Genomic DNA, 23,559 nt, shown 5'->3' with positions numbered 1-23,559 from the left:
ATTTATGAAACATTTTCAAAATATTTTTTATGTGCAATCATTTCTCTCAACAATAAGAAGAGTAATAGTAATAATAATTATATTTAAAATAATGTTTGGAAGCACTGCTCTAACAAATACACGACTGTTTATTCAAGTACGAATTACAAATTAATCCAAACAGTAAATTTTACAAAAATCATGACCCCAGCTAGTGGAGCTTATGGACAGGAGAAAAATGAATATAATTATGTATAAGGCGACGCAGCGCTGTGTTAAAATTTGGCCGAAAGTATTTAAGTTCGTTCTTAAAAATTTGTATAATATGTATGTAAAAAGTGTTTTCTTTTTGTTTTTGTATATATAAGTTGTATAACAAAAATAGGGGGCTGAAGTTGGTGTTCTTGTTGGTGTTGTTCTGGTTCTTGTTGCTGTAGTTGTTTTGAATTTATCCCGTCATCGTCGCTGCGTCAGCTTTTCAAATGGGACGCGTAAAGTTGGCCGGAAACAGGCCCTTCTCGTTTGTGCCTTCCTTTTGACCCATTAGCCAGCCCTCCTCCTGTAAATTGGTAATAAAAAACTGCATTCAATAAAAACAAGTAATGAAATTCTCAATCACAACACTCGGAGGGGCAACTAGCGCATGCTTTAACTCACAAACAGGGATTCTCTTAAGTCTTAACAGCAATTTCAGTGTGTGGTAACGAAAAGAGTTTTACCTGATCCTCGGGATCATCGTACTCGATGACGCGTATGATGTCACCAATCTCAAAGCTCAGCTCGTCGACATCCTCTTTAACGTAGCCATAGGTCGCCTTAACGCGATATAGCACACCAGGTGGCAAATCGGCGGTATTGGCATCTGTGAATAAAGTCCAAGTTCGATTTATACTCTCAATTCAGGAAAGATTTGTCATTAAGTAGCATCGATTGCTGTACAATTACATTATTCTTATGTATAGATATAGATATAGATATGCATTAACTCTGTTTTTAGTGCACAAAACGCATAGGCAAGAACAGAGCTTGCTGTTAATGTATGTAATAAGAAAAAAAAACACAACTCGCAGCCTATATGGGTTAGTCGGGTTTAATAGGTAGCTTTTAGGTATTATTACGTCGGCAATTAGCTCCATCGATAAAAACAAAAGACTTAGGCAGCGAACGTGCAAGCGATGTTTGTTTGTTTGTTTGATGATCAAATGAGTGAGTACGACTTAAGACTAGAGAGCCTACTTGCTGATAGACACCTGCAACCAGTGTTTTATTTTGATTTGTTTACATTTTATTACCAACAATTCCCACTTAAAATTTAGAGCAGCTTCAAGAATTTAATTCTACAGTTTGTATATCCAATTGCTCTGTGTGTGACAACGATATATGCAAGCATATAATCTAGTAGAATAGTAGACAGATGAGTCGCGTGAAACAGATAATTGTAGTGAATGTGCTCAATGTGCATTTCAAAGTAAACAGTTGCCAGCTAGCGCCATCTATGGTTAGACGGCGACACACAAGTATGTTAACTCTACAGAGCTGTAACCGAAATTCAAATCTTAACAGCTGTTTACTTTGCAATCCAAGTTGTGTAATAGAATGATGCGAGATTTATTTAAATACTTGTATGAAAATGCACCGCTAAATGTAGACTCGCCTGAGAATCGAATATTATATATATATATAAATTATTGATTCGCCCGAAACGCACATGCTTTGGCCCAGTTGTATACAATTTGCGGTTAAGTTTACGGAGTACAGATACAGGACATCATCAACAGAAACTGAAGCTTTTTAGAGATACAATATAGTACAATAGACAATCCGCTGTCAGACGCTCTCAGGCTCTTTTGGGCAACCAAGTGAATCCGTTCAGTATAGTAAATTAGACAATACAGAGACTTTCAAAAATTGTGCTGAGTGAGTGGGTGGATTTTGGTGGTTGGCGCCCAACGAGAGACAGCAAAACGACAGACAGACACAAGTGTGTAGAGAAGTAAATGCACAGACAGACCCAGTTTGGAAGTTTTTGTTCGTAGATTGTGGGAGCTTACTCACCCTTGGGCACTTCGTAGATGCGCTCGTCATCTTCGTCGAAGGGATTTTTATTAGAATGCTTATTAACAGTTTGGCTATTAACTAATTGATTTTGGCTAACGCTAACTGTTTCTGTATCTGTAACTGAGTGCGTTGTATTTGTGTTTGTTGTTGTTGTTTCTTTACCTAATTTCTTTTGCTTGTGCTCCTCAAGCGAACTCGAATTGCCATTGGCATTCGACTGACCATCCGGCAGCTCTTTTGGCTGCTTGCCGGGCTCTTTTGCCGTAGTGGTAGTGGTGGTGGAGTTGCTGCTGGCGCTAGTGGCTGTGGGTGGTGCTGTTGCCACTTCATTGTTGTTGCCATTTGATGCGGCCGTCGCTGCTGCTGCTGCTGTTGTTGTTGTTGTGGTTGTTGTCGTTGTCTCTTTACCATCGGCTGCCATTTCACTGGTTGATTCCTCTGTTGTGGTTGTGGTCGTTGTTGTTTTTGTTGTGTTCGCATTGGGGCTGCTTAGCTCAGCGTTCTCCACCAGCTTTGTTGTTGTGGTTATTGTGGTGCTGATGCCATTAGTTGCTGCCGCTGCCGCGGCCGCTGCTCCTGCGGCTGCCCTCTCCAGCTGCTGCACGGGGCTGTCTGAAAGCTGTGCCGACTCTGGCGTCGGCTCTGGCGTTGAAGAAACTGAATCAAATCGTGGCTCAAGCATTGACGAGCTTGTGGATGTTGCTATTTTTTGTTTGTTTTGTTTTTATTTTATATATTGATGCGTGTGTGTGTGGTTTTATTTTTTATTTTTTTTATACGTTGATATTGATTTTGTTGTGTTTTGTTTATTTATTAAATGTGTGGTGTTTGTTGTTAATTTATTCGTTTTATTTTTGGGTAGGGTTAGCATCATTCCAACAAAAACAATACATTTGTTTAATTCATAAAAGAAGAGAGAAAAAGTAAAAATATAACTCAACACATGCATTGTTAAGGGCACATTGGGTAAATCTTGTTGTTGTTGTTCAGATTGCAAAAAGAAAAAGCAACAACTGACAACATTCCATTTGTTTTTAGCGGCCTGCGATTCGATTCAATAAAATATAGATATTCAAATATTGTTTTCAATTAGAGTGCATCAATTAATAACTAATTAACTAGACCAGACCAATAAAAAATCTCTTGCCAAATATTTACATTTAAAAAATTTATACAAAATACAAGTAACAAGAATTTAGCCCTCTAACAATTGGAATGTTGAAAGTTCATCAAATTAGTTGGCGACAACTAAATAAAAATTTTGCCGTTATAAATTGCCAAAAACTAAAAAAAAAACTTCAAAAAACGCCTTTAAATTTTGCATAAAAAATATAATATAGGTGCATAAGATAGATAATAATATATGAAATATATACAAATATTTTATATATTGTGTATTATATTGAGTTCTTTTTTTGGGTTTATACATATATTAATAATTGGGAATTTATTTTACACTTTGGCGATATGTAATGGAATTTTTTTTACAGTTTTGAGCAATTTATAATTTATCATTTGTTTTTTTTTTTTATTGAAACACAAAAAAGGGGGAAAAGCGAAAAGAATAAACAAAATAAAAAACGTAAATGCGTAAAACTTCATAAATAATTAAAAATTAATATTGAAAATTAATCGAGTACACAAAAATATAGAAAGAGAGAGAGAGAGAGAGAGACAAACAGAGCACCTCAAGGGCGTCTACTACTTACGACTGTTGGCCAGGCTGGAGCCGCCGTTTGTGGTTATTTGATTCTGATAGTTGCTATTGTTGGCATTGGCATTATTCAATTTGTTCACTGGCGATTGCACTGGACTCGACGTCTTGATGGCATTTACTGTGCGACAATCGAACAAAAACAAAATTGTTGACATGCATAAATGATATATGTACATATGTTGAATCATGATATGCTTACTTGCTTGCTTGCGCAGCGTATTTGAGCCACGCTGCGATTCTGTAGCCAGTTTATCAACAATTGCCTCAAGTTCCGCATAGATCTAAAAGAGATATTGAAGTAATTAGTGTTAGATTTATACGATTATCTCTCTCTGTGGATACCTTGGCCGTTTCATTGTGGAACACCTGCTCGGTGGCGAACAGTGTCTGCAAATTGGTAACCAAAAATAATATTCTCGAATCGTAGAGGGCGGGCAACTCGTCGTGCAGTTCCGTATTCAAAATTTCATAGGTGCGACGTGCTTCCTCCAATTGTTCACGGCCTTTGGTTAGCTGTAGGAAACCAGAGGTAAGAAGACAATGAAGTAAAGGTATATGTCCTACACATAGATATCTATATCTACCTTAACATCATCCTTGCGCTTGTTGGCATTGGCCTGCAGATTCTGGAACGAGTGACGTTGGCCATCGTAGTCAATGAGCTTGCGATTGCGTTTCTCCACCTTCTTCTTCATTTCGGGAAACTGTCCGGTGTATGTGTTCAGCGGTATCAGCACCTGATCACCCAATTTGTGTGCAAAGTCCAGCCACAAGCTCTCCGAGGCGGCGCTTTGTGCCAGCAGAGCATCGTAGCCGCTCCATTGTGGCTCATAGACTTCACAAACGGCATCCATCAGCGACTTTGAGGCGGTTTGTGCGGCTGTCAATTATATTAGTTTTTAAGTATATGAATTAAAAGTTAATTGAATGACAGATTAAAGTCTTACCGCGTATGCATCTTATATAGTTATTGAACTCCTTTTGTAATTTGTTGGCATTTGTTTGCTGGCGATTGAAGTTATTCAAATGATCATCAAAGATCTCATCTGCGGTGCGATCAACTTTGCCCAAATTTTGTAGAATCTGCAAGTGAATTAAATTTGAATGAAAATACCAATACAAAGCAAGTGTATGCATGCATAGATGTGTCGGCGTGGGCGGGTGTAGACCAAGGTCATAGCTTAAAGTGACTTCAAGTGTGGGCATTTGCTCTTTTCAAGCCCGACCACGTACGTAATCCAAGCCCAATTACCACTGTAGTGGCAACATATTTCATTGGCATTTAACACTAAGAGCACAAAACACACACACACACACGCACACACACGCACACATACATAGACAGACTGTGTAGCCAGCAAATGGCGCATTTATAAATAAGAAAAATCATTTGGCAAGCATTGCCTGTGGCCCGGCTAGGTTTTTGTTCAGTTTTTTACATGTCTCAACTCGCAAAAAATAGCATAGAAAAGAGGAACAGCAACAGCAAGAGAATAAAGAAGAATAAAACTTAGCAAAGCGCTAAATCTGTTGCCACATGTCCGTCCACGTTCACGTCCGATTGGGGTTAAGAACGCAATTCGGACGGCAGCCTCCGGTCAATTTGTGGCTGCAGGCACTTGAATTGCTAAACACTTTGCCACTACACAAAAAAATCAAAACTGGAATGTGGTAAACGGAGCAGAGCAGCGCAGAGGAGGAGGGCGGGGGGTGGCGCGTTGATAAGTTGTCAATTGCTGACACAACCTTGTAACAGTTTTCAGCAACGCCCACGCCTCAGATGTGTGACCCCACACAGAACAAACAAACAATAAAAGAGGCTGCACAGAAAGAGAGAAAGAGAGAGAGAGAGAGAGAGTGAGAAAGAGAGTGAGAGAGTGTTTGTGTGTGCAATCAACTGTGTCACAGCTGCAAGCTGCACAACTATGCGTATACGCAATGCAAATTTTAGGCTAGCTTCTTTCTGCTGCTATTAGCATATTCGTCACAAAGCCAAACAAGCACAAGCTGTGCAAATATTTGAAATGAGATAACTAGATAACGAATCAGCATTCTACACAGATATAACAGTTAGATAAGCTCAAGCAAACAACTAAGATAATTCGTCTAATGTGCCAGAGCTGTGTGCTAAAATTCGCCCAAAACTCGTAGAGCACTTCCTCTGTAGGAAACGTTGCCTTAAGTGCTCACACTGAACGCGACCCGTTATGAATGATTAACCCGAACGCATATATGCGATACGCATGTTAAATGAGCTAAGGCAGGTAATTGGAGGCAAGCGTTAAAGTCGTTAAAATAACAAACAAGACGAAACGCGAATGCCCTTGAAACTTAATGAAGGCAGGGAAAATTTTCATTGTGAATGAGTTGGTTATAAAAAGCGCGACGAAATGGGAACTATTTCATCTTTGGAATATGGAAGAATACATATGCTCTGAATAATTGTATATATTTGTATATATATTTATATATTTAAATATTTATCTATATATATCATATACATATATGTACATATCAAAGTAGTTACATATTTTGCATAATATTTACTGCTAAACATTTCTTCCTGGCTCTTCTAAGCACTTATGACATTAACAAATATTTAGAAAAAATATATAAACTTGATTCGTTTTATTGTTGTCACAGCCCCATATAAGCGCAGCTGTTTCATGTTTCATTCAACAAAAGTAAAGTAAATGCAGCTTCTGCCTATTCGTTCAGTGTATGTCACACACAAACGCACACACACACACATCGTATCACTATGGTCACATTCAGCACACATAAAAACCTTTTATGGACACACTGACCAGCACACACACACACACACACACACACACACACACAGCGATAGCTTTACTGTGGGCAGTTTCCCAGCAACCTGTTGACGCATTTGATGACCATTTTCGTAACTGAAAACCGGCAAAAGCTAAAAGAACCAGCCGGGTCTTAACTGTTTTTGATTTTGTTATTGTTATTGTTAACCTTAATTGGTAAATCGAAGACTGCAGTTACACACACACACACACACACACACACACCTGTATGGTATAACCAACCTGTGTATATAAATGCTTTGAGCCCACGTGTAGAAAACCTTAACCAAATGCAGCGTATGATTAGGTGTGGGCGTTCCATGACTGTGAATGTGTGTGTGTGTGTGGCCAGGGCAGGCATAGCTTTATTAATTAACACACACATACACAAACACACGAAATTTATTATCAATTTCAGTGTCAATTAGTCCCTCAGCTGCCTCAACTTCAATGCAGATAGATATGAATAGATATGATTGCGTTATTGGCGGATGATTGGACTTTGTGTGGCTATCGCGGCACCGTGCTGGCCATAACCGCAGCCTTTCCACTTCCGCTCTACAGGTCTCAGAACACTTGGCACTTGTCCTTCTTACCAAATGTATATGGCAAGCATATTTGTAAAGTCTCGCAGCAAGTTTGCGTCATCGAACTGTCCCAGCTATAGACGGTAAATATAGAGTATATGCAGATACATATATATACACATATACATATAAATGTATGTATATACATATATCTAGCGTGTGTCATTTATTTTAAAATTTTGTGCTATCTCTCGCACTGGCTGTCGCTATATGTACGAGCACCTATATATAGTATAGTCATATATACAAGATGTGGACCAAAAGTTTATTTTCTGGCTGGCTAATTCCACGCATGCAACATGTGCGTAGAGCAAGAAAACCGTGGGCTAAGCTTTTGGCCTCAAGCCAGACACAGAGCTCGCTGTGATAGGGGCGTGGCGCATGGAGCATGAGGCGTGGGCGTACAGAGGAGTCACATAAAAGACAACAACGATGACAACATCGCCGGCCTACGAGATACCAGATGCCAGATGCACAAGTATCATGTAGCTGCAAAATGTGAATCAACTTTCAAAAAGTGCAACACATAAAATATAAATCGAAGCAAAAGTAGACAACAGACAGACACACACACACACACACACACACACACAAAGACACCCATCATGATGGGCTGGCAAACAAAAGTAAAGTGCTTCAGCCGACATATTGTAAAAGGCGGGTGGGGCGGAGCGAGGTGCGCTGGGATATACTATGTATAAGCAAGCGTTGGCCCAGTTTTGAAGCAATCTACTGGCAACTGCTACAAGAAGACAATCAAACAAAAAACAAAAACAAAAAGAGAAAGAAGCCAAAGCAAAAGTGGGCAACGACCACCAGTTACCAACTACAACCACCAAAGCCCACTTTGTGCTGGGCCATCGAGTCAAACAATTTCTGAGGCATTCACAGCGATTGCACATAAATATCAAGCGAATTTTCTGAATGAAATCAATGCTGGCTAATGCAACCCGTTAGGCTGTCTGTCTAGGGTATTAGCAATGGCAACGTCAGCTAAACTAGAAACTATTCTAGCTACAACAGCAGGCAGTGCAAATAAAAAGGGAATATTAAACATAAACGGGCAACAAGACGGCAGCAACAAAAACAATTGCCAAGCAGAAGAAAAGTTTTTGTAGAAATTGTTGCCGGCGGCCAAAGTGCGAGAGAGACGTCGCTGAGAGAGCGGAGCGGGAGCAGAGATGAATGGCAGGCGGCAAATGAATAAGAGAAATGGGTATGGAAAATGTGCCACGAGTAGATCGGTGTCAGAGCAGCGTGCCACGCCTTGTAAGCTGCCAGCCCATGGCACCGCCTGGCGGCTAGAGTTGAGGCCGTTGCCAATGCTGACAAGTGCTGCTGCTGCTGCTGCTGCCTCAGCTGCCTGGTTTAATGGCATGCAAACTATGCATGTAACACAGCTAAGTCTCTCTCTCTCTGTGTGTGTGCGTGCGTGTTTGTCAGTTAAAGAGCTAACCTATTACCACAAAAGCACATTTTCAACTTGTTGCCTGCGGTTAGCGGTAAAAACCAAAACATTCTCCATATAAACTACAGCGATTGACTCTAACGACGATGACAGCAAAAAATAACGAAAACAAATACAACAAATTAAATAAACTAAAAAAAAGTATCAACTGTTGTTGTGGGCAGTAACCGGTTTTCAATTACGACCCTCCACACACACACACACACACACACACTCGCACAGACATACGCACACACCCTCCAGACAGTAAGTCATATGACTTACACTTTATCTCAGATCGAGTTAGCAGCTCAGAAACGTGCTAACAGAAAAGTATAATCTACGAGTAGCTGAGCACAGATCATATATCGTGTTAGTAATAGTTATTAATAACAGCGTCGGGTTTACATAAACAATTATTTTCATTTGCTAACCAAACTAATTGAAAATGGGACGACAAGCTGAAAGTCTAGCAATGAAATGCCCATTATACACGTTTTATAATTAGATTAGAAATAGATTAGATATATTGAATAAAGTTTTTTTTAAAGGGAATCATTAAGTTCAATATTTGTCGAAATTATAAAAATATCAAATATATTTTAATTAATTTATTTGATAAAGCTTTTAATAAGTTTTGACATTTTTAATTTATTTAATTTATATATATTTTTAATTATTATATATATTATTTTTATATATTATTATTTTTACATATTATTTTTAATATTATTTTTATTATTTTTTATTTTTATTAAATTATTATTTTTATATATTTTACTTTATTTATTTTTATTTTCTAATTTAATTATATTCCAAAATACTACTCCGTTATCAAATCAATCTTGTTTAAATTTAAACACAAATGGAAAGCAGAGGAACTAAATAAAATATATTTGCAGCAATAACACAATTTCATTCGTTTCGCTGTGCATAAAAGCGCAGACTTTGTACATACATACATGTGTAAATACATACATATATCATTCGCTTTAATCGACCCATGTAGGTATGTATGTAAATTAAAACAGTTCATTGCGCAATCGAATACAAATTCGATTTGTTTATGCGACGTTTTCAACTTTGGCTTCATTTGCATAATTTCATTTAATACATATCAGATGGCTGTCCTGCTCTCTCCCATTGGTGCGGATAGGTGCGCACTCACTCTCTTTCGCTCTCTTGACTCTGCGTTTGGGCTTTCTTTCGCATTCGATGCGACGTTATTGCTTTAAGCTTAAGCAAGTGGAAAGTGAAACTCGGTAGAAAGTTTGACTGAAGTGCCCAATGAAAATAACTAATATTTATCTATGCTAGAGTCTCTCGCACCGAACTGCCATGATTTATCTATTAGCATTAGCTGAAAAAAACAACAACTCGAAAATAACCAAATAGAAATGGAACATAATGAGACAAGCATGCGACAAATAACTGTAACTGCTAATGGCTAAGCAATATCTGGCAGACATACATATATGCATATCATTCGGAAGAAATGAGCTTGGCCGTATGTTGAATTAAGTTACGTAAGTTTTAAGAATTCAGCTACAAAAGAACCTGTTGCTCGAAACTATCCACACGGCAATACAATAAACAAAAACTGTCCCCAGCGGAAATAAACAGCCACACACACACATTCACACTCACACACACACGCATACATATGTGGGGTAAATGTTTATAATGACATAAAAATAATGGAAAACCTGTCTAAGCTTCAGACATCGTTAATATCCGCTGGCTACGAGCATTTGAAAGGCGAAAACAAAGCCACAACAACAACAACAACAACAAAAACTAAACAACAAATGTGCCTGCGATTATTAACCATTTCTAGGCATTTCATTCAATAATTATTTGAATTTTTTTTTTCAATTTTTTTACCCCCATTTTTTTATGTTTTACATTGAATTTTTATAGTTGGACTTTTCTCCACATTTTTGATTTGTTGTTTGATTTGAAACTCGTTACGCTTGTTGTGTTTGTTTATCTAACCCGCTCCGCATTGCTCTTCGCAATTAGCCTTACACGTTTTCTATTTATTCGAAAAACATTTCGCTACGCAACGGCCAGTCAATGCCTGGGAATGGATTTGAATTGAATTTGTTTGGCTTCATCGCAAAGACTGTCAAATGTAATTAGTGCAGTTAAAAGCGCAGTCGTAAATCAATTTACTGCTCAGAATATGTAAATACCTATTATCTGTCTTATAGAAGCATACATTTATATGTATGCATGTACAAGCGCGTTTGTATGTATGTAGCTAGATATCTGCATCTAGTATAGGCCCGCATTATAGCTGGCTAATAGAAAATGCAAATATTTTTGCCAACTGCAAAGAATTTACTGGGCCCAGAGCATGTATCTATATACTTAGACACACACATATAGGCATTAGTGTACATGTGTGTGTGTATGTGCGCTCGCTTAAAGCTTTTGGTATGAACGAAGAGCACAAGAGAAAGAGTGCGCGAATAGAACTTGAAAGAGATGTGAGTGAGCGAAGCACATGCATACACTTGGCGAAAAACTTTATAGTGTTTCATGTAAAACTATATACATTTTATCAAAATCTTTTTATTTGAAATTTTACTTTAATTAATTTTAATTTTGACCTTCAGCTCAAAAAGTGTTTGGCTTTTCTGTTCTTCTAATTAGAATTTTGGATTTTTTTGTATTCCAGATAATTTCATATACATATTTGTCTCCTAATTGCATTATGCTTTTTTTATTGTCAAAAGTTATCAAAAACAAAAACAAAAACAAATTTGTATATTCGATTCATTTGCCAAAAATGATAATTACCGTACATTAATTTATCGTTAATCTTCGCACACTCTCACACATACAATGGCATATCTTTTTTTTGCTTGTGTATGGAACTTTTGTTTATTTTCTTTTTATTTTTGGCTGAAACGTGAAAAATGTGACGCTGCTGTGCTTGGCTGCGATATATAAAAATTAGCTCAAAATATATATACGATATATGTATGTATATTGAGTAGAGTTGGCGACCGGACAATGGATCGTATGCGTTATATAAGTGCTAGCGGTCGTGCCCAGGCATATGATAGAGCCATGCTAATCAATCACAGGCAATTCTGAATATATCTATGTGTACCCATAAGTATGCATTATATGGTATCTGCCAGGTACTTTGCATGTATCGCTCTCCCTTACTCCCTCTCTCTCTCTCTCTCACTCTCTCTCACTCCCTCTGTCAGCTGTGCCTTTGGCCGGCAATGCGGTCAAATCATGAGCTCACACTTAGCATATTACTCATTATGAGCCACAAAATAGAGGCAAGAGCAAAGCAAAAAGCTAATAGAGTGTCACTTCTAGTTGGCTAGTGCGACTTAAGACACATTTTCAGGCCATTCGTAGATACAATTTGAATCTGTGCCGTGCCGTTTAACAGCGCTGTGCAAATGGAAGACACCGCCGAGTGTTGACTGTGTGTCTGGCTGACTGGCTGATTGTTGCTCAAGCGGCAGCAGGTAGACACACTAGATCAAGCACTGAGATCGGCTTTGTTTGGCTGTGGCGAGGGCACGTGATTTGCATAGATATCAAATCCAAAATCAAAGTACTTAACGGCACGTGACGCCGCATGACGCAGCTACAAAAAGTGTTGGGCAATCAGAAAGTACGCCCCATTAAGATCGAACGTACGAGTAAACAAACTGTACAAATACTATATGTTTCGAGTTTTCGCTTTTCAGATGAACTTTATGGTTTACAGTTTTCGTAGATTTGCTGCCTGCCCAACTGTGAAAACCGGGTCAAGAGCAATCTAAATGAATTGCTCCACAGCGGCGGCTATCGAAGTGAACTACAACTAAACTCTGGGATAACTTTAGCTCTATGCGCTGACTGAAATCCTCTAATATATTCACATTATATGAACCTATATGAATAGATGAAAGGAAAGGTTTTCCGTTATCATCTTCATAACAAAGTTATACTACTATAAGTTATGCTTCTCTATTTCTCTAATATCTTATAACATTTGTTACACACACACACCTGCCAATTACCTACAGCAAATTACAATTGTTTAGCTAATTGAAATTGGTATTATTAAAATATAAACTTCTAGAAGGCTAAGCCCAAGCGTGTGACTCGTTAAGCCACAAAGGCAATCAACGCCAATTGTGGTCTTCAAAAGTGAAAAGCTTGTGCTAGGCCACAAGTTATCAGAGTCGGATATGGTATATACATATGCCATATAGGTATATATGTATGTATATATAAACCTAACTAACTACCGTACAACACACAACATTTCGTTATCAATTCGATTCAATTTAACAGCAAGACTAATAAACTCGCATCTAATCGTAGTATTAAAACTGAAATCAAATCTAGAAACTACTTGCGTAGTGAATTCACAACTATTTATGAGCCAAATATGGTATGGTCAGCAAGCAAAGCGCAATGAAGCATATACATTATGTAGTACTAACTGAATGACAAGAAAATGCCAATAACCCGCAGATACAATGGAAATTGCGCAACGTGCGCTGTGCCAATGGCAGTCGTTCGCTCGCTCGCTCGCTCGCTGGACGCCTCAGTTGCTGATAACACACAAAATTCCATTACACAAAAAATAATTTCGACTTATCAGCTAGAAAATGCCCGAAAAGCAAATCTCAAAGATAAGCGAATACGCTACGCTTTTTACTGGCTTTTCGCGTGCCCCTGACTAAAGCAGCTCAAGAATTTGCTTTTCATAAAAGATGAGCGGCAAGCAGTGGAAAAAGTGTGCCAAAAAGATTTCGTGTCTGGCTAATAAATAATCAGAGACGCTAGCTTAATTATAGTGACTATCTGTGTGTGTGTGTGTGTGTGTGTGTGTGTGTGTGTGTGTGTGTGTGTGTGTGTGTGTGTGTGTGTGTGTGTGGATATATGCTTAAGCTGCGCTTGGTTTTGATGTCGTGTCAGGAAATTTCGCTGCCAGAGCTGCGCTTTAACAGACAAGTTGACGTTTCTCACGCATCGCTACCGATTGACAAACTTATTGCCACGCCTTTACCTTTCTTTATATAAGATATTTAGATATATGTATAGGTCTGCAAAGATAAAGTCAGTGAACTGCTCTTAATTATTAGCTCAGCTTAGCTGTTGAAGAAAATGTATTTGAGGTAAACAACATTGGCATTTTCCACTCGATCGATGCGAACCAAAGGCGAACACCTGATGATGCCGTCAAGTGTGTGTGTGTGTGTGTGTAGGAATGTAAACACACACATCAGCACATACACATATACATACATTCACTACACCGAGCCGTTGCACTTTTGGGCCCAGTCAACTGCAAAACAGCCGTTGTGGCTCTGGCCAATTGGCCAATTCCAATTTATTTACATTGAATTGTAAATTTGAAATTTGAAATTGCATTTACAAGTTGCGTATCTGGAATTGCATTAGCCAAATGCATTTGCAATTGTCGTTAACCATATACGACTTCGAGTGCAGCCATTTGTATCTTTTGCATTTGCTTTTGCCTCAAATGCGATCAAAATGCCAAAAAGCCGCATTAAACAAAATTTAAATAAAATTTAATGCTGACATTGAACAAGTTAAATACAAATAAGATGCAGAGTTATTTAAAGTATTAATTCACAACTAGAATAATCTAATGCAAATATATGTATCTCTGAGATACAAATGAAAATTTGGTAATACTTCTCTCTATTTTTTTATGTATAATCATCATCAGGTAATCATTACATTAAAGCCCGTTGATCGCCAAGAACTAAACTCGGCCTGCCAAATCTTGACAGAGTCGATTATTTTAAGTACATTATTACACAGCTATTATCTAACTAACCGCAAGTGTATGCGAATGTCAAGTAAATCTCATTGAAATTAACGATGCCTGCCCGCCAGCGTCTACGTTTCCGTTCGCCCCTGTTCTCTCCACCGCCCCCCACGGCGGTTGCATAAGGCAACGCAATTCAGCGCTGTGCAAATTGAAAACGACGGCAACCTTCAGCAAGCAGCAGCAGCAGCAGCTGACAGTGGCCCGTGGTTCGAATTTAGTGCATTATGATTGCACTCCAACAATTGTCCCTGATTGCTGTCGCAGCCAGGCGGTTGTGCAACGCAGCCAACACGAAGGTTGCCCCTGCCAGCCAAGCCACGCCACCCACACTGCAGTGCCACATCAGAGCCACTCGAATGGATGCCAGGTGCGGATCTCGTTAAGCCGCGATTTGTGAACTATGCTAATTTTTTTCTATTTCCATTTTTTTTTTCTAGTTTACTCAATTCCTCTTGCGATGCATTCGAGCGCAACCAAATGGCAGAGAGCGAAAATTGAGCACGTTGCAATTAAGCGAAATTGGGCAAACGCCGCGTATACGTAATATTGCTGCAAGAATTTCATGGGGCACAAAGTTTGCTAAGGATGTGAATTTGGCGAAAGCCAAAGAAAGTTGGCACTTGATTGGCAGCATTTAATGACTCAATTAAGTCGAGCGATGGGGGCAGGGGCTCTGCCCATGATATTTGCATTTTATATTTAGAAACGTTGATTGCATAAGCTGAAACGCAGTTCGTCGCTTGAAACCGGTTTTCATATTTTTGCCGCGGCTATTGTGAATTTTTATTTGGTCGCTGACAATAACTGGCAACTGCCAACTGGCAGCACTTTCGCGCAAAAAATACTATAAATACATATATACACATACATATATTTATAATCATGTTTACAGGGTGCTTAAAACAAAGGGCATACAAATAATTCCCAGGCCAGTCCCAGACTGGCAGCGCGCATCCAGCGTGCGCAGTTGGTCTATCTGTATCTGTATCTGTATCTGTGTACATCTATTCATCTCCCAGATGCATTATACTCTATGACATTCAACTGTAAAAACTAGCACAACATCCGAGCGAATCGCGTGATTCCCCCTCACATTGTGGGCCGAGTGACGCTTTTTGTTCTAGGGCAGAGTTTTCTCCATTTTCACATTTCCGCACACAAAAGCCAGCGAAAATGCAGCACAGAATTTTAATTTCCATTTTAATTTAACTAGGCATAGAGTTTCACAGGCAGATGCAATTGCGAGAGAACCTAAACTAAATGAGCACAACACAGAAAGAAAAAAACCCTATTTACTGCAAGCACAAACAGATTTATGGATAGCTTTAGATTTAGCTTCAGCCAGCTTGCTAATCTTTTGAAATTACCTCCATAAACGTATTCTACAAAATGAACTACCCGGGCACGTTGCTAAATCCTATAGTCTATAAAAGTAGAATGAGTTTTATATTGTGCATCGGAGACGACGCTGTCGCTATATATTGCTGACCATCTGTTTATATTCTGTGCTAACTAGTTTATGTCTATTGACTAGATGTAGTTTTCTGTGCCGAGCAGCACATATGAATGAATCTCGGGGATAGGTCGATTATATCAGCAAACACTGAATGAATTAAATATTCTTTGTATCTGTAAAGAACTAAAATTATTCGAATGGAAAATATCAATTGGATAAATAATTTCTATATTCATTCAAGCACATCATCTTGAGTTTTGAAAGATTGCCGAATTTATTTTTAATATTTAGCCAACAAATTTCATTATATATTTATATGCTTTCTATACAAGTTTATTTAATGCATATCATTAATTATATAAACCATTTATAAGCCAAAACAAAAGTTTGTACTACAGATAAATATTCGTAATTTATGCAATTTGTCATAAATATCATTTATAGATTTCTATCCAATAAACAATTGGGCGCCAGCTCTTTAACTTTGGCATATTGCAATATCTACTTTGGGAAGATTCCAAACATGCCAAAGTCTATAATATAGCATGGAATGTTTCAAAATGTTGCCAAAAATACATGTTGCACAGAAAACCTGTTGAGACTGGGCAAGGCTAAGGCTAATGGCAACACAATTTGACGCTTGGATAGAGCCAACGTCGATCGATTCAATCACACGATCGTATTAATTGCAGTACACGAACGGGTACATTGTGCTAAGTTCTATGTCTGATATATATATATATGTATATCATAGCTGCTGGTGTGTGTGTGTGTGTGTGTGTTTGTGAGGCCGCAGCTAATAAAAAGTTAACAACACAAAAATTACGTATTCGACCCGTGAGCAATGCGAATACTAATTGACCTTGCCAAGCACTTCAAATGTGGCTGCTCACTTGAAATGATTATTATTTGTCTTATTGTTTTTGTTTTTGTTTTTGTTTTTTGTATGGGGATATACATATTTTGTTTTTTCTTCTGAATGAATGATATAAACTTGTGTGGTTTATAGCGGACGCCAAAGGTGTTGATGCAAAGCACTTATGAGCTGTATGAAAATAGGCATAGAGTTCATGCGCCGACACTTGACTTCTCAAAGAACATCTATCTAGCAAGGGAATTCAATTTGTCTGGCCGGCCATTGTGTGTGTGGGGGAGGACCGAGCTGGAGCAGATGGAGTGGGGCCGCTGGCAGAGAGAGAGAGAGAGAGAGAGACTGGCAGCTGTTGAGTTATTGAAACGTCCGCTGTAGTGGCTGCTGGACAATTGCATGAAATGAATCAAGTGAAGTGCCGATAAATGTCTAAACGTAATTCAATTGTTATGCAATCAGCCAAGTGACGAGACATATTCAATCAAAGAAAACACTAAAGCACAGCAGAAGAAAAGAAAGCAACAACAACAACAACTCTAAAGAAAATGAAAAAAAAAAAAAAAACATTTCCCACATTGCGCAGTCGTCACTTTGCGTTGATTATTGTTGGCAATTTCTATAATTGAATTTTTTAATAAGCTCGCCTCTCTATATACATATACCCCATAATCAAATGGCTTATAGCACACACACACGCACACACACACAGAGACACGCAACAGAGCATTATCAGTGCACGTCAGCATGAATTGTATCCGTATTCAATGCTGTATCTATATGTGTGTGAGTGTGTGTGTGAGCATGAGTGTGATTGTGACAGTGCCTTGTAGCCACTTCGCTCGAGCAGCTGTAATCGCTTGTCTGCGCGCTCGATTGAATCACTTAATAAGCGATCTGCCGCTGGAGTATACACCCCCCATTTGCTTGAGTCGCCCGGGGGGGCGTATACACTGCACCTGCTCATCGATATGGCCGTAATAGTCAGACAGCAATATATTCATCAAGTCTGAAACTCAAACTGCTGGCGCTTCACTTATTCTCGATCCAATCAATTCCGAGTATTTACTCAACGACTTGTTTATTCTAAGCTGATACGAATTCGACTTGATTTCGGGTATTGCGTTGGCTTTAGGTTTTGGATTACCGTAACAACAGTAGTTTATGTTTACGCCTGGGAAAACAGAACTCTGCAACGGAACACCAAAAGAATTGAATATGCCCTTATGCATTGAGTTGAGGCAAGCTACAAACATGTAATTGAAATCGACGAAATATTTATACAAATATTTATTTACTAAGGAATTTGACTTGGTTACATTTTGTTTTATTGTAAATTCAAATACATGTATATTGTTTCAAGGTTTCCCTGTAAACGGTAATATAAGTATTTAAACGAGCGTCTGTCTAGACTAGCAGAAGTTATTAGCTAATATGATATATGGAATGAGTGTGCTGGCAGATGGCAACTGCACCTGCTGAAATTGTGTTTTAATAGATTTGCAATGATATATAGTCAACGGTCCGATTGCGAATCTAACAATCAACTTAAAGCAATAAAAGATAAAGAAACCAACGACTATTCCCCTCTAATGGATTCATTAGTCATACGCATGCGGAATAAAAGGCAGGGAAACAAAGAAATGCTTAATGAACAGTGCTTATCTCATTTAATCTGTATAAAATCAATTTGATTTCGCTTATCGCTTTGACTACTGCAAATAATTGACTTTTTACGCAATCTTGTCTCAAATAGAAACAATTGACATTTAAAGATCGACGAGGAAGAAGAGGAAGAAGACGTAAGCAAGCGGCGACGACATACACGAAGTTCAATATGCAACAGGCAAGTTTGTGAGTTTCTAAAAATTGAGCTGCCAATAAAATGTCAATCGCTGCTGCAGTTCAGCAGAGATGGAGGCACGGAGCGGGAGAGAAAAGGAGACGGAGAAGTTGGGTGTGGGAAATAGTTGATAGTCAACGGCAACAAAGAGAAAAGCAAATTTTGGCAGCTGTTGCGGGACGCGCTTAAAAATAGCAACAAATATGCGAGACAGCAGCGCGGGCGAAATTTCGCAAAAAAACAAGACCCACACATACGAAATAAATTAAAATAAAATTACTTATGCGATAGAAAAGTGTTGCTTGTCGCTTTTGCGAAAAAGAAAACTTAAGATATCTATAAAAAAAATAAATAAATAAAAAAAAATAGAAAAGTCGAAGGCGGCGAGTTATAAAACAAAAGATACATTTGTATCTAGCATATAGACAAATGGAAGAGTGAAGAGGCATCTATTTAAAGATTGACTGCCAGGCGACATTTTCACGTTGTTGGGCCAGTCACGCACCCAAAACGAAAATGTATCTAGGCGAGCGTCTGTGTTTCTTGTAGTTATGCCACGAATGTGTGTTTCGATTTGACAAGTTTTCTCTAAACCAAATGCTGTATGTCTTCTTTGCTACGAACGCGCGCGCTCAAAGCAGCTTGTTCCGCCTCTCACCCATACTCTCTCTATCTCTCTCTCTGTCTCGCTCTGTGTGTCTTTGACCATCTCACTATCTCTGCATCTCTCATATATTACATATTGTACATTTATTGAAATGAGCACACAATGCGCGAATACAAAGCGCCGGGCAGCACAGCGCGGCGCACCGAAACGTGCTCGGTACAAACTAGTCTATAATTTTAAAAATAAACTCTACGCAAATTATGAAATATCCAAATTCTGCTTCTTTCTACTCTCTACACAAATTTCGAAAAGAAATTAGAACATTTAGAAATTTTTCAGATATGGTGTAAAGACGAATTCGTGCTTCTACAAACAAATTTTTAATACTCTGAATGGTTGCCAATTAGAGCGAATCGGATCCGGATCCAGAACTAATTCGCATGAGCTAAGCAATGTGTAAACATGGAATGTTCTAATTTGCTAATGAACAAATTTAAAGATCTACTAAGAATATAATATGCATATAAATACTATTCTATTTCTTTTAATTTAAGCCTTTTAGAGCAATGCAAAATAAATATTAATACGGATGTATGTAAAGACTTCTATAGAGCTTTAAAGAGTTAGTATATAAATTTAGAAGTATTTTAAAAATATGTAAATATGTATTTATAATATTATATCTTTTATAAAAATTAAAAATGATCTATAAATATTAATATATTAATAAGCTCATGCTCCCATGTTATTACTGTGCTGTAGTTAATACGAATGTTTAATCTGATCGAATTGCATTCCAGGAAATAGTTAGAAATTGTAAATAGAATGCTCTGCTGCTTAGGTTTAAAAATACACTCAAAACTTGCAATACGACATTTAGAAAAGGCCCCTAAGAATTTCGTTCAAGTTTAATGACCAACACGAGCGCTTCGCGCTGCTCATCCTCATCCCAAAGAGCAGACAGCATAGAAAATACCAACGAACTTTTAGAAATTCAACAGTAAATGCCAAGACACACACACACACACACATGCACACCTGCACACAGAGTCAAAGAGACATATTGGAAGAGTGTAAGCGAGATGGCAGCAAATCAATACAGCGAAACTATTAAGGCGAGCGAAAGAAAGAAAGAGCATCATCATTCAGAGCTTAGATTACAGCATTTTCTAGCCGCTGTGGAATGCTGCTTTAGCAGTGGCCGAAAACTTGTTTACAAGACATCGCGACGTGCCAGCAGCGAGTGGGTCAAAATGCAGCTCTTTTACACTCTCTCACATGCATAGGCGTAAGTGTAAGTGCGCGTGTATGTGTGTGTGTGTGTGTATTGACATTCACATTAAAGCTGAGCAGCCGCTCCTGGACCAATGCTTGAGCGCCAAACTTTCACTTGTGCACGCAGCGGCGGCATAGATGAAACAAGAGAAGCATAAAACAAGAGTCAGAGAGACGAAGACGACGGACATTGAGCGATGAAAATCAATGTACCCAGAAACTTGATCGCCCAAAAGAAACAGAAATCAACAACAGCAGAGAAATGCTTCCTATTGCAGCGCCCTAGCGACAGGTGGCGTTGGAGCATCTTCTGTGACAGCTTTTACAACACTCATAAAGCTGGTAGATGTGAAGTTGTTTGTACTTTCTTTTGCCCAACTATTTGTATGTGTGTGTGGTGTGTTATGTTAGCTGGAATCAATGAAATTTATAGAGCTTCTAATTGTACACAGTCGGCTGCTCCATTGGAAATAGGACAGGGACACGGCCCCCAAACAACGTTTTACAGATGGGCGTTGCGGGGGGCGGCGGGCGGTGCAATACACGCCCTAGAAAATGTCACCGATTGCTTGGCCCAATTACTGCACCCATACGAACACATATTCCAGCATACGTATTTATGGCACTCTTAACTTACCTTCTCCTTGGCACGTCCAGCGTGTTTTTGCATAGATTTAGCAAGCATGATGCCTTTATTTTCGGACATTCAATCAGCAGCAACGGTAACAACAATAACAAATAGATTCAACCGAAGAAGCAGCACAGATTGTGAGTGTGTGTGTTTCAGTGAGTGTGAGTGTGTATATATGATATTCGTATATGCACTGCTGGTGTTCAGAAATATTCAAAAATTTCTGATTTGGCACAATATACACTGTGTGAGGAACAGAAGAACTCTTCGTTTTTCAGTTATCCGCTTTCGGGGAAATTTTAAATGCACATTTAACACACGACAACGGGCCACAATTTGTATTTATTGAACGTTGCTATTTTGATGCGATTTGGCCGCGTTAGTAGCACTCGAAAGTCACGAAATAATGGCACGTAAGCGCGCGGCTGCGACTTCAGGTGTGTCTTCGAACTTGACGCTGCTGCAGACGGAACGGGACTCATTTATTTATTTATAATTTATAATGTTTACACTCAAGCAACGTCGATAGCTGCGATATCGATACTTCACATTGTATATCACCGCGCCACCACACTGGTCGGCTGTTAAATTTAACAGTTGAGGAGCGATGTTGTCATCGATAGTTGGAATGCTAGACAGCCCACCACCACTTTAAGTGCTGCATAACAGACAAAAATGTGCGAGCGACTTTTGCCCAGGTAAACAGAGCTATATTTTTATTTTTTCCTTTTTCGCAAATTAATATTGTTATGTCGCAGGCACTCGGCTTCGACAGGCGGCTGGCTAAGTTTGTTGTTGCCCGCCGCTCTAGTCACCAGTTATTTGCACGCACAGCCGGAATGCGGCGCCACGGACGCAGTGCATCAGCTTCTGATTGCGGCCGCAATTGGAATGTGCCTCAGGACATTTACGTTTCTTCTCACCTCTCACCTTAAGGCGGCAACCTCTATAAAGTTTATATTGAACCACCTGTTGCCAGGCGTTGTGAGCAGTCTATGTGTGAACAGAAGCTGGCCCTTTGCTCTACCCATTGGACTCCTTATTACCACCATTTATCACTTTGTGTATGTGAGAGTATTCCGTGGTCTGCCCAGGACATTTACCTTCGGGGAAGCGGCCATTATGGTGCAGGGCATTTTGCTCTTCGTCCTGAATGCCATATGTCGCCTTTGGACGCTGCCCTCGACAGATTTCAATCAGCTAAATGCCATAATGACAAGTGCTCTGCTCTGTCTGCTCCTCGTCTGTGTGGCGCTGCACTTGGTGAGATTTCTGCGCAAGCCGCTGCCCTTCTACATGCTGATGGTCCTGCTGCTCCTGGCTGTGACCTGTGCGCCAGTGACACGACCTCTTCCTCTGATTGCGCTGCTGGAATTCCTATTCAAGGATCCACTGCGAGTGAGTCAAACTTGTCTAGAGGACAGTAGATAAAAGTGTTATTTATTTGTTTCTCTCTGTCTCTCTCTCACATAGCTTCTCATCATTCTGAGTGATCTGCTGCTCGTCGGCCTCACCTGCGGCGCCGTTAGCTGGCAGCTGAGGAGCTCCACTCGGGCGAGCACACGCGTCCGAAAGGTCTTCCATCTGCTTATCCTGCTGGTCTTTGTGCCCGGCCTGATCTATCAGTGCGCTCTACTCTACCTGGCCACGGGCGTTGCCCTGGCGATATTTGTGGTGATGGAGCTGCTGCGGTTGCTGCAGATGCCGCCGTTTGCTGCGACGCTGACGCAAGCCTTCGACTCCTTCAAGGATGAGAAGGACGCAGGAGGCCTAGCGCTGACGCCCTTCTGCCTGCTTATTGGCTGCGCTCTGCCCCTTTGGCTGACGCCCTGTCCCTGTCTGCGGGCCGGCAAGGACAGTCCGCTGTTGCTTCTCCTCTCCGGCATCCTGACCGTGGGCGTGGGAGACACAGCTGCCAGTGTGCTGGGCTCCAAATATGGACGCAACAAATGGAGCAGTGCGTATATCACATATTTATATTAAAAATCCCTTTCTAATCGGATTTCGTTGCAGACTCTAATCGTTCCCTGGAGGGCACCGTCGCCTTTGTGCTGTCGATCCTGCTGACCGTCGGGCTGCTGCAACTGGGTGGCGTCCTCGTCATGACCCAAGCGAAATGGTTCGCCACTATTTTTGCCACACTTAATACAGCTCTAGTTGAGGCATTTACCGACCAGGTGGACAATCTAGTGCTGCCATTGATATTTTATATAATTGTTGGCCTAGCCTAAGTCTGAAAGTGTGATATTTACTTAATTGTATGAATTGTATACATTCCAGCGCAGCCAAAGAAATTCGAACAATATTTTTAAAAAATACATTTTTAAAGCTATGCAGCCCTGGTTCAACTCAACGCTCACAATGAACTGTTATCCAACAGCAAATGCTGTCAGAGAGCACTGTTACTCTTATAATGATCTCACCTTCGATCACTGTTAAATTAAATATCGT

General features: G+C 39.5%; 2 protein-coding genes across 9 annotated transcripts; one reads left to right on the top strand and one right to left on the bottom strand.

The window, feature by feature from the left end:
• Positions 1 to 320: 320 nt before the first annotated feature.
• Positions 321 to 21,598, bottom strand: Amph (amphiphysin). Of its 8 annotated transcripts, none has more exons than XM_089262560.1 (10): positions 21,115 to 21,598; positions 4,702 to 4,837; positions 4,339 to 4,634; positions 4,097 to 4,267; positions 3,954 to 4,035; positions 3,747 to 3,872; positions 2,200 to 2,679; positions 2,035 to 2,151; positions 699 to 841; positions 321 to 559 (listed from the first exon to the last, which is right to left on the bottom strand). In XM_089262560.1, the coding sequence occupies exons 1-10, from the start codon at positions 21,181 to 21,183 to the stop codon at positions 458 to 460; spliced, it is 1,722 nt and encodes a 573-aa protein (XP_089118686.1). In that variant the 5' UTR covers positions 21,184 to 21,598; the 3' UTR covers positions 321 to 457. The 8 variants fall into 8 exon arrangements, with proteins under 8 accessions (XP_089118686.1, XP_089118685.1, XP_089118687.1 ...); XM_089262559.1 differs by having other exon boundaries at positions 2,200 to 2,739; positions 21,115 to 21,596; XM_089262561.1 differs by having other exon boundaries at positions 2,035 to 2,064; positions 2,200 to 2,739; positions 21,115 to 21,595.
• Positions 21,599 to 21,662: 64 nt separating this feature from the next.
• Dolk (Dolichol kinase) lies at positions 21,663 to 23,440 on the top strand. Its single transcript, XM_018104229.3, has 4 exons — positions 21,663 to 21,806; positions 21,867 to 22,506; positions 22,582 to 23,065; positions 23,122 to 23,440. The coding sequence occupies exons 1-4, from the start codon at positions 21,784 to 21,786 to the stop codon at positions 23,337 to 23,339; spliced, it is 1,365 nt and encodes a 454-aa protein (XP_017959718.1). The 5' UTR covers positions 21,663 to 21,783; the 3' UTR covers positions 23,340 to 23,440.
• Positions 23,441 to 23,559: the final 119 nt, after the last annotated feature.

Source organism: Drosophila navojoa, chromosome 5 (genome assembly GCF_054131105.1).
Source record: "Drosophila navojoa isolate 15081-1374.11 chromosome 5, UAZ_NAV_1.0, whole genome shotgun sequence".
Lineage (NCBI taxonomy): Eukaryota > Metazoa > Arthropoda > Insecta > Diptera > Drosophilidae > Drosophila > Drosophila navojoa.
The sequence above is the reverse complement of the archived record's forward strand: the minus strand, read 5'-3'. Positions and strand labels throughout refer to the sequence as shown.